The 11,768-nt window shown below is 36.0% G+C and overlaps 1 protein-coding gene across 2 annotated transcripts; it reads left to right on the forward strand.

The window, feature by feature from the left end:
* Window positions 1-3,040: 3,040 nt before the first annotated feature.
* Window positions 3,041-9,283, forward strand: LOC141433108 (uncharacterized). Of its 2 annotated transcripts, none has more exons than XM_074094950.1 (4): window positions 3,041-3,094; window positions 4,150-4,271; window positions 7,223-7,346; window positions 8,379-9,283. In XM_074094950.1, exons 1-4 carry the CDS (start codon window positions 3,071-3,073, stop codon window positions 9,207-9,209), a joined length of 1,101 nt encoding a protein of 366 aa, XP_073951051.1. In that variant the 5' UTR covers window positions 3,041-3,070; the 3' UTR covers window positions 9,210-9,283. The 2 variants fall into 2 exon arrangements, with proteins under 2 accessions (XP_073951051.1, XP_073951052.1); XM_074094951.1 differs by lacking the exon at window positions 7,223-7,346 and adding an exon at window positions 7,888-8,005.
* The last annotated feature ends 2,485 nt before the right edge of the window (window positions 9,284-11,768 follow it).

The raw sequence follows: 11,768 nt of genomic DNA on the forward strand, positions 1-11,768 counted from the left end.
ATATTGATACAATAAAAGTTACTCAAAATATTTAATAGGTTAAAAATGTCAAGCTCATGTACGTATATATGTAAACTCTTTATTGTACAAACTAAGTAAACAAACACAATCGACATACAATGAGATATATGTACAAAGTGAGATATATGCTCATATAAGCTGTGACTATTTTGTGATACTTTACGATGTTTACTAAACGTGATGTATCTCTAATTTTTGCCGAAAATATATAGTTCCCAAAATTAAATGATTAATTTCCCTACTCTTCCACTTCAAGATAGTTACAAAACTAACCTAACTAATCTGTAGGGTTCTACAGGATAGTCCTGAAATATAGTGAACAGACTACAGTTCCAGAAAAAAAAACTTTCGTCCATAATGAAAGAGTTAAGAGATGTTTCCCTGCCGACCGCGCGGCCGCGTTAGGTATTCGTGGGATATTGCTGTCTTTATCGCTCGTGGCATAAGCGCTCGCAGCCGTCCCCCCCCCCCATGCTCCCCCATGCCTTCCGCAACGACGTCCCTAATTTATATCGAGATAGCTGTAGGCTTTTCAAGATTTGGGTGGTTGAATTTTGGGTTTCGTTGTCCTCATATTGTACGAAAATTATAGCACAGAAATCAATGATATTTTACAATCAATATATTCATTATATTTTCTATGCCTGTGGTTTTTCGATTTTTGTAAAAATGATTTATTAGTCTGTAATTCTCGTGCAAAGTTGTCATCTTTTTTTTGTCGACTTTTGAGCTCCTGTAATTTTGATATTGCACATTTATATGAAGATCTGAAAAACCACAGGCATAGATAATTACGTCTAGTCCATACTTACAAAATTTCATATATTTCTGTTGCCTAGTTTTCAAATGAGACCGGGACTACGTTTGTATGGAGAATGGAACGTAGAGAATTCTCTTAAGAAATTAATCAATTGCGTAAAATACGTTTGGCAAAAAGCCATACGATCCCAAAAGTAATCTTTTCTTTTTTCTTGTGTGTCCATGGATGTCGCAACTTAACAAATTACTCTTGAAATGGCTAGTTAGGTTATTGAGTTGTTTCTGTTTCCGTTGAGTGCACGCCATCCACATCCTCCTGTCACCGACTAGATCAAGATGTAATAATTACGCGACACTACGTAAATTACGTAAAGCCAGCGATTACACGGATTCTGCACCGATTAGTCTTTTGTTTTCTCTCCAGTCTCACGCCAGTAAGCCGAAGCGCTCCATTTGCGACGATTGCGTTCTGTTTTTAATTATGAACGGTTATGAAATTCACGCAATAGATAATTAAGGGGATGGAATCAGGGCTCTGTTTCTCAAAGCATATTAGTCAATAATATTAGTCTTTTGTCTCATAAATTGTATGAGAAAATGAGACAAAACATTAATATTATTAGACTAACATGCTTCGAGAAACTGGGCCCAAGTAGCGACTGAAAATAGAAGAATCAGGGCGCGTTAGACGTAAGTTGCATGGTGTCGCTTTGCTCGAACAGTCCGAGGCTTTACATGCAGGTGTAAAGCTGGCCGTTAGTTTCTGCGCATGTGACATTCGCGCGCACGCGCATACGGTATTTGACTATTTTTACCCGATCGCCTGAAGAAGGGTTGCTTATTGTGAGGTTGAGAAATACTGCGTTAGTTAAAAAACCATTGGGATCTTAAGCCTTGTACGTAGTCAAGTGCTCCACCAATAAGCTACCTGAAGAAGCCGTTGTGGCCTAGTGGTTTTACCTATGGCCTCTCAACCAGAGGATCGTGGGTTCAAACTCCTGCTCGCACCTCTGAGTTTTTCGAAATTCATGTGCGAAATCACATTTGAAATTTACCACGAGTGAGGAAACCTGCAAAACCTGCGAAGCAACTCAATGGTGTGTGTGAAGTTCCCAATGCGCACTGGGCCCGCGTGGGGACTACGGCCCAAGCCCTCTCATTCTGAGAGGAGGCCTGTGCCCAGCAGTGGGACGGTAAAGGCTGGGATGAAGCTACCCGGTTTTCATCATTTATGGGCTGCATTTACTTCAATCCATAAGTATACTTAGATCCTGTACCCTTAGTGTAAGTTTTCGGTTACAAAATACGTGTCGATCGCGTTTGCGTTAAAATCTCAATTTATATGTAAACACGAACAGCGTCTCTAGCGGAACGTCTGCGATGTTCGTGTTTCCATACAAATTAAGATTTTAACGCGAACGCGATCGAGACGTATTTTGTAACCGAAAACTTACACTAAGGGCACTGGAATACAAGAAAAATTCTATAAGAATAATCTTTAATAAAATAGAAAATGGATAATCAATACGAGTATTGAAATAGTCAAAAACAACAAAATGCGCAGTCTGTTTTTGCACACGGAATTACGAAATTTTCCGCGAACCATAGAATCGTAATTAGTTCTTACCTAATTGTCATTGTCGAATGCGAAACCTAGATTTAGAAAGTACCTAACTTGCCTAGAAATCAAAGCCTAAAGCTAAAGTACTACGCAAATGATTTGTTAATGAATGTTAGACATTTTTTTTTTGCGATGAGCGTGGAAATGGAATGGAACCATGTTGAAAACACATAAGAAGGGAGAAATCTTTCTATCCCTTTCTAATTGCGATTTAAGGTCATGATGTCAGTTCTGGGAATTCCCACGGATATTTTTGTTTATTAGAGACATTTATTAGGTATTGTACCATTTTGTCGGCATAGTTTACTTATATATCCGTGCAAAATTACAGCTTTCTAGCATTGATAGTCCCTGAGCAAAGCCGCGGACGGACAGACAGACAGACATGGCGAAACTATAAGGGTTCCGTTTTTGCCATTTTGGCTCCGGAACCCTAAAAAAGAGAGAATTGACTCGGAGTGTAGTGTGATCAAAACTGTCGTGACTTGTCCTTCCGTTGTAAAATCCAAACAGGCTAAGACCATTGACCCGGCCAAAACACTTCATGCACTCATCATCAAAACAAATTCCCTTTCTACGGCCCAAAATAGTTCGCGGCAGCGTTTCTTGTGAATTCTATAAAAGAGCTTACAGCGACCACTCACCAACACCCATTGTCAACACTGCAAGATGTCACAACGTCCGGCCACCACGGTACTGGCCATTTTAAAGCTTAAATAGCCGTTACATTTGACAGATAAAAAAACAATTAAAAAATTGAGGACGCACAAAGTGACAGTGATTTGGAGTAAAGTGTTAAGGATTTAGTGCAAGTCGTAATTAGTGATTAAATCTTCAATTAGTGTCATTTATTAAATTGAAATGTGTGCTGCTCGCATTTTATTTGTGTGGTTTCAAATAAAATATCATCAAATTACGATCTAAAAAAACAACTTTTAAAAGAGAAATCTAGAAAGCACATGTCTGTGTTGTGTAAAAAATAATAGATGTTGAAATTTATTACTTCTAAATTCAGGCGTTATTTGCAGAGGTCCATATCAACCACCACAACCTGCTTTCCTGCTGCCAAAACCAATTAAAATACTTTCATAAACAAACACTAATTAAGTGCTAAGAATTTGTAAAGAATATTCATGTAACAATTTGTAAAAACAATTTTGATTGAGCTACACTAATTCAACCACCAAGTTCGGTGTCAAGCCTTCATGATTAATTTTGTGAAATCATTCGGTCAAGGACGTCATCTGTGAACTGTACATTTGCATAAATGAATTCATTAGTTTTAACATTGTCTCCTGAACTCTCAAATGTAGGTTACAGTGACTATTGAGTCTAAGTAAAAGTGTTTAAAACTAAAACTTTAGCAATATACCTTCTTTAAATTAGTCCTTATACGAGTTAAAAATATATTCCAATGAACTGCGAACTAAGCTAGCTCATTTTTTAATTGGAAAGTGTTCAATTTCAAAACAACTAAAAGAACATTCCCATGGAATTAAAAAAAAAGTTACAATTTTATGTTTAATCGGCGACCTCCGCACTAGACTTTGAATCAGCACTACGAAACTCGAAGTTGGTGTCATGCGGTCCGTCTGACACTTATACTATTTAATACGAGAGCGAGAGGGACCGCACGACACGAACTTCGAGTTTCGAGTTTCGTAGTAGCCCTGCTGTATCGTGGAAACCAGAGACAATCAACAATAAAACAGCTAATTAGTACTCAATAATAACAAACATGTTTCCAGAAATGGCTTTGGTGCCTTTTGGCTTGGTTCGCGGGACCCTTTTGGAGTCCTGTGGGCAGCGTAACTGGCCGTACTCCGCCGAAGAACCCTACAACCATCGAAGCACAAGCTAAATTCTTTCAGTAAGTATTCTACTCTCTTTGACTGTTTATACCTATACTAGCTTTTGCCCGCGGCTTCGCTCGCGTTAAATTCGGAGTAACATAGATATACTTTCTACAATCCTTTTTTTCCTGTTTTGATTGATTTTTCGGAGCATTATGTGGAAGACACAAACAGTCGTTGTTTTAGACAGACTGTGCAAATTATTGGAATTCAAAAATCGACCTAAATAATCATAATAATAATCATAATTCATACAAACTTTAAACTCTTGTTTCACATATTCAGGGGTAGAATTTCAGAAAACGTTAAAGTACCTATGTGTTTCTTTTGCCCGCGACTTCGTACACGATATAGGATAATTCCCGCGGGATAAAAATAAGTGAATTCAATAGAAAGCTACCCTGTCCCTGATTAAATTGAAACAGGCTTATTTTACCCCAGGAAATCGCAAAGTTCCCGCGGGATTGATATGATTCTTTAAATCGATTAAAAAAAACACTTTCACTAATAGAAAGCTACAGTTTTTGACTGACATTGACTACCTACTTTTTCCTCGGGAAAATGTAAAATTCCCGGGAGATAGAAATATAAGTGACTTCTACATTAAGACCACTTAAAAAATCTTTCACTAATAGAAAGCTACACTATTTTTGATTGACGTAGGCTACGTTTATCTCGAGAAATTCTATTTTAAAACCCTTAATTGTCAATCTAAGCATTGTAGCTTTCAATTGTTGAAAGAATTTTTAAAATCTGCCTCGAACTTGAATTCACTTATTTTATCCCGCGATTTTTTATATTTTTTTTAAATACATAAGTAGCCTTTGCTAATTAAGGATAGTGTAGCTTTCTATTGGTGATTTTTTTTTGTAGTTTCAGACATTATCCCCAACAAACAAAGTTTAGATATTCCTTATTTTTAGTAATAACTCAAAAACGATATATTCGATTATATGAAAACTAATTTTGTTAAAAGTAGCTAATAAATTTGGTCTTTGTTATTTTTTTAATGTTTTTAGAAATATTGATTTTCATTATTTAACACCAAAACTAAGTAGCGGCCATCACAATACACCTATGTACTCCGAATTTCATCGACATATATATATGGACGGTCAGAACAAAACTATAAAGGTTCCTTATTGCCGTTTCGACTACGGAACCTAAAAATCTGCTTTTAAGTCCAAAGGTTTAGGCTGAGCGTTAATGAGTTAGTGAGTCAGGTCTTCCCTAGAAAAACTATATCTAATCTTAACAAAGAAAACATCTGTTCTTTTATTTCTCTTCACGAATTTATTCGCTGTTTCATAATCCTAACATAAAAAAATAACGTTTTTCTTATACAAATTTCCATCCCCCTTTTTACCCCCTCAGTGGTGAAATTTTAAAAAATAGTGAATCACGTATTTATTTCTATTCGAGAGTCTTTCACTTAGTTTCAGAAACATACTTGTAATTGCAAAAATAACTCTCAAAATTGCCACCGCTAGCTAGTAGTTAGCTACCAGAACCGGATTGCAATTAATTTTGATTTTCTGTTCGAGCATATGAACGACTTTTTTTCTAAACCATGAGTTCCAGGGCACGTATTTGAATATCGAAATTTAAAATATCTGAAGTTAAAACGTCGACGGTCAAAATATCGAAAATCAGAATGTCGAACGATCATAAGGTCGAAAGTATAAATTATCGAAAGGTACAATTATCGAATGCAAAAATTTCGAAAATCCTAATATCGACGGATAAAACATCGAAAATTGAAATTTCGAACGATTCTAAGGCCGAAATTCTAAATATCGAATGTCTATAATACCGAAGGGTACAATAGTCGACTACTTATAAGAAATTTAACCGTGGCACGTTGTTTTGGCCACAGTTGAACCTAACACGCTCCTCCTCGCTGCGCTCGTCGTCGCACCTAAACTTTTCGGTTGAATTAATAAAACTTCCGTTTTAAATTTTAGGTACTAAGTAATCTAATCTAAAAATTAGGTGCGACGACGAGCGCAGCGAGGAGGAGCGGTTAGGTTCAACCGTGACTACAACAAGAATCGAGCCAGAATCGAGTTCTATGCATTTTTCTTGATATTAAGATACTTCGTTATTACAATTTTCGATATTTTAATATTTGGTTTTTTGACAGTTAATATTTTGTGTTTCGATATTAACATAATATCGATCATTCGGATGTAGATATTTTGAAATACCGTTCGATATTTCGGTTTTAGGAATTCCAGACGCCGATATAATGATAGTAGATATTTAGATCATTCGATATTTTGATTTTCGATATTTTGACCGTCGACGTTTTAACTTTAGATATTTTAAATTTCGATATTCAAATATGTGCCCTTCAAAATTGTTATAAAACAAACCTAACCTAACCTATAGAGTTCTACAGAATGACCATTTAAAAAATAATAAACTTTTTATTTTAAAGAAGTTAACTAACAACATTAAAAGTAGTTTAGTCGTTTTAATGAATTGTAAATGATAATGTAGGGTTGTTTTCAACTTTTCTGACTGACAGACAAAAACAGCCTAAACTACTGAAAGCTATTAAAAATTTGAACCGATTTAAATGTAGGTCTTTTAAGTGAAAGTAATGCCCGTAAAAAAGTAAAAATTTGCTGTGGAGTCTAAGTTTATTTTATTTCAATCATATGAAATATAAGTATATTATTTATTTCAATAAAAGGTAACAAATATAGTAAGATCATCTTGTACATGATAATGTAACAAATTTGGAGTTTAAATACAAAACTTTTTCACTTGACTTGCAGACCAAAAACAGCCTAAACTACTGAAAGCTAAACGTTAAAAATTTGATAGACATAGATCTAGAATAATAGGGATGTAGCCTAATTTTTTATTCTTTCACTGGATTGAAGATGCGGATTTCATAGATAATAAGATCTTCAAAATTTCTACCAGGCTGGCAGCACCTTGAACAAAATTTTGCTTATAGGGACTTTTTCTCAGTACAACTGAGTCCGTACAAGATAGAGTTCGGTCACGTTTGCGAAGACCCCAACACGTGGGAGCAGCGCTACGAGAAGAAAGACTTTAAGAACCACAGAGACATGGGCAAAGTAACCTGGACTTTCATTCTCATAACGATAGAGAAGGGGAACGAGTTAAAACATCGTGCTTATAAATTAAGAAGACAAATAATGTAAAGGAGAACGTAAAATTTACAGAACAGTCGCTAGTAGATCGTGCAAATATCTACACATGGCTAAATGAGAAAATAATGAACCGTGAAGAGCATTAAGATGTTTTTGACCTATTTGTGAGCTTAGTTATAGTGCTTAAAAACGTCGATTAATTAAGCATAATTCATACATTTAAAATTCTAGACTCTTTTTGACGTAGGCCAAAAATAACTTCAGGCGACATGATGATATCATCAAATCACTAATAAATTCAAATATTTGACTATAGGTCCTAGGTTATCACAACCTTGCTTCAGCATCCTTCCCAGCAATAACTTATACAGGCTAAAACGATGGCTTAACTCGTTCCTCTATCTCACTTCTGTCTGTAACCTCTATCTCTTCGTTCCCTTCGTATCTTTTACTTCTGTCTCTAACCTCTCTTGTGTTCTCTCTCGCTTCGCTTGCTTGGCTGAAGGTATAGGCACCTGCCGACGCATGAAGACTATGATCAGGGGCACCGACAGGGCAGCGAACGCCACTTCACTGAGCGACATGAGCGGGCCCGACCTTCTGATGGACTGTTCTCTGCTAAAGTATGCTTTGCCGATAATAACTTTAACTACCATGTTTAATTTAATCAAGTATAGGCATACAACTTTATTCGCAACACATGTTGATCATCTACTGGCACCTTTTTTCACTCTTTCCCGCATGTTATACTTGCCTCTTTAAAGAATATTGTTGTACACCTATTAATTATGAAATTGTTTAAATAATTCTTTTAAATTGTCCTTTTTAATCATGTTTCAAATAACTTGATGTTGTCTTCTAACACAAATTCGTTGTATGTGGCTGTCTTAATTTTTCATTTTCATTAACTAATTCTAATATAACAAAAACTATGTAGTTATTTGACACAATAGCGATAAATTAATACCAATTTAACGATTTACTTCTGAAATACAGGTACGATGGGGTGACAAGAAAGGTGGATATGGAGAGCATTACTGGGACTTGAACCACGCAGGTCATACCGGAGACCACGGAAATGACGAGTACGATGGCAGTTCTGATGACGGCTCCTACAAACATGACTTAGACCATGCTTATGACGGAAATGACGGCCATGACAGTCATGACAACCATGATTCTTACGACGAGCCTAGTGAACAAGCACCTTCTTACGGAACAGAAGAATACGATCCAGAAAAGGCAGCTAAGTATGATGAAAATGGTAGAGCTAAAAGAGCTTACCCGAGGATTAAAACTGAAAGGAAGCATATAAGAGAAGAAGAAATGTACGAAGAAGAACCACAAGTTAAACCTCAACCACAAGCTAAACCTCAAAAAGGCAATCTAAAAATAAAAGAACGTTTACAAGCAGCTTCTACCCAGCAAGTTGAAAACGTAGCTGATGACAATACTGATACAGAGCAACAGCCGCCTAAGCGTAGGCGTCAACAAAGAAGGCAGCAACAACTTCAAGAAAATGACAGTGTTTCCGAACAACAGCAAAATCAGGACAATCAACAGAAAGAAGAGCCAAATAATCAAGAACCACAACAGAATCAACCACAGCAACAGCAACATCAACAACCACAACAATATTATGCACAAAGACAGACCGAAAACCAATTTGTTCCCTATGAACAGGGCGCGGGAGTGAGACAACACCATCGACCAGAAATAAGTGCCGCTGCGTCAGCCCCAAGACTGTTTTTGGAGCCCACGACTGGGCACGTGGTAGATAGAGCCACAGGACAAGCATATGTGTTACAACCTATTATCTATCAATAATTATAACTAGGTTCTTAAGTAAGATTAGGTTTGTTAGGTATTTATTTTCATAATAAAATTACTGTTAAAATTAATTGTTTTTATTTTAAATGATTCAACATCCAGAACTGTACTTTATTCCAGATAGCGGACGATGAATTTGCGATAAAGATATATAGACACTATACTGCAGAGAAGTATATTATACGTATAAGATACATTATACATATACATAATTTGCAATACCTATGAGGATGCAATATGATATGCCATTAAACATATCGATACCTAATATAGTGCCTAACTTTACGTAGAATAATAATAAAATAATCATGTTCAAAATAATAATATAAAGCTTTGATTTATAAAATACTTAAGTAAAAAATATATGGTCAAATGCCATATTGCCTCCGAAATAAGTTTCGGTTTCAGCGGAAAATGATACAGAAATTAAAATTTGGTTTCGATTACAAGATAGATTAACTTTGGCTGTCATTATCATTTTCGTGACAAATTTTTCGTCGTCTAGAATGAGATGGAGAAATTACAGCCATTAGCACGAAATGTATCCTTATTAAGAGGAAGTGAGTTTTCTTAATAAACTAGTAAGTTGGCAACACATAGAGCTATAAACGCGAGGAATAGTGCTTTCGTGGTATCTTGACACAATTGATGACTTTGCTTTCTTGCCTCTTCTGTAAATTCTGTAAGAATGAACACACGTTTTATGACTTACACGCTATGAGTGCTAAATTATATCAAAATTTGGCTAAAAATACAATCCTATCATAAGTTAACAAACAAACAAAAAAATCACATTTGCATGTGTGTAATAGTAATTATATTTCAGTTACAACCGAAGCCGATTAATAATTACGATATAATCGTCTTCAATTGAAACCCTCATATAATAATTAATAATAAAATACCAAGGTTCAGCAAACAATTATTTTTCTGTCGGTTAGAGACCATTCCCAGAAGTACAAATAAAAGCGCCAGGTCGACACTACTGGAGACCAAAGGGCTGGCAGCTAACTCTCCCAATTAATTTCCTTCGCTATTCAACTAGGGAATACTGCCAGCCTGTAGGGCTTCATACTACCACGGCGCGTTTTGTAGATTTAACACCAACCAATTGACCCAACTAATATGAGTGCAGTGATCACCGCAGTAGGTCAATTTTCTTCTAAATCATATGTATGAAATTTTTGAAAGATCAGTCACTGACGTAGCTAAAAGAAGAAGAAGTATATAAAAGGAACTCGAGTTGCGACAACGAACTGGAAAACGAAGCGTTGGCAGGCCTCCCACTAGGTGGAACGACATCGCGTGAGTTGCTGGGAACCAGTGAATAGGTTAGACGTGGATCCAAGTAGGAAGTTGTTCCTTGGAGAGGCCTTTTTTCAACAGTGGACGTGTTCAGATGATGATGATGAAATTTTCAGTCTATTGGTCAGTGCCTCTATGGATAAAGATTACTTGGTTGAGCTAATGGAGAATTTATGTTCCGAAAGACAGCTGATAACTTGAACTTCCTAGGTTCCCGACTGTTATAACAGCTTACGGCGTTTCTTGTTAATAAATTGCAATATTGCAGAGACCGGATTGGCAACATTTCAGGGCGCAGTTTAGTTTTAAATAGAAAACTATCGAGAGACTTAGACGTATAAGACATTGGATTTCTCTGGGTATTAATACTAAGGGTAACGTAGGGGTGGGTATCTCATGTTGTCACGAATAAATGTTTGCTTTCTTTCTTTCTTTCTTTAAGTGATTTTTAGTCACATCATCATTAAATCCGATTTTAAACACAGCACAGGCATCTTTTCATTATGAGTAAGCTTGGGTCGTGATTTTACACTAGCATTCCTTCACACACACCATTAAATTGCTTTGCAGGTGTGTGCAAGCTTACTCACGATGCTTTTCTTCATCACAAAGGTCATGTTAAATTTCAAATATAATTTCACACATAAATTCCAAAAAATACACTGTGATTCAGAATCGATTAAATAGGTGCCATTAGGGTTAGAAATTCATCGAACCATTTTTGAGTTGAGCGTTTTTAAAATTTTCTCAAGTTACTAAGGTCATTAACATCTATGTTACGCTTAACATTAATTATTCTTCAGCTTAGATTTAAAATAATGTTCTTTTTATACCCACAGGTCAAGTTCCCTTTCCCACGTTTTATTTATTCTCTGGCCCTTGCCCTAACTGGTTTTAGAACAAAGAGCGACAAATCTTCATATCTATTTGTAATTTTTACAATGTCTCACCCATGCGGGCAAGATATCTTCAGTCAAATCAGCAACCGTTACTGTCCATAAAAAGTCTTAGATAACGATAAAAAGGGTGACTCTGACCATGGGGCTTTTAAAGTCAAGGTTCAATTCATAAGTTACTTTTGTTTTATAACATTTTCAAAAAACTTAAATATAGATAGTTTATTACACCTCAAAGTTTAATCATTAAATCAGAGTATATCGGACATGGCGGTGTTATCGCTGTCTCTTTGGTTGTACAGGGGCCTTTAAATATTTTTTGACATTTGTTTCCACCAGAGATTTGCGAGGATGT

Source organism: Choristoneura fumiferana, chromosome 12, assembly GCF_025370935.1.
Source record: "Choristoneura fumiferana chromosome 12, NRCan_CFum_1, whole genome shotgun sequence".
Lineage (NCBI taxonomy): Eukaryota > Metazoa > Arthropoda > Insecta > Lepidoptera > Tortricidae > Choristoneura > Choristoneura fumiferana.

Bases quoted from the DNA above. Each gene is read 5' to 3' on its own strand.
- LOC141433108 (XM_074094950.1), top strand. From the start codon at position 3,071: ATGTCACAACGTCCGGCCACCACG. The intron at 4,272-7,222 runs GTAAGTATTCTA...TTTTGCTTATAG, and splicing joins GCACAAGCTAAATTCTTTCA to GGACTTTTTCTCAGTACAAC. The intron at 7,347-8,378 runs GTAACCTGGACT...TCTGAAATACAG, and splicing joins ACCACAGAGACATGGGCAAA to GTACGATGGGGTGACAAGAA.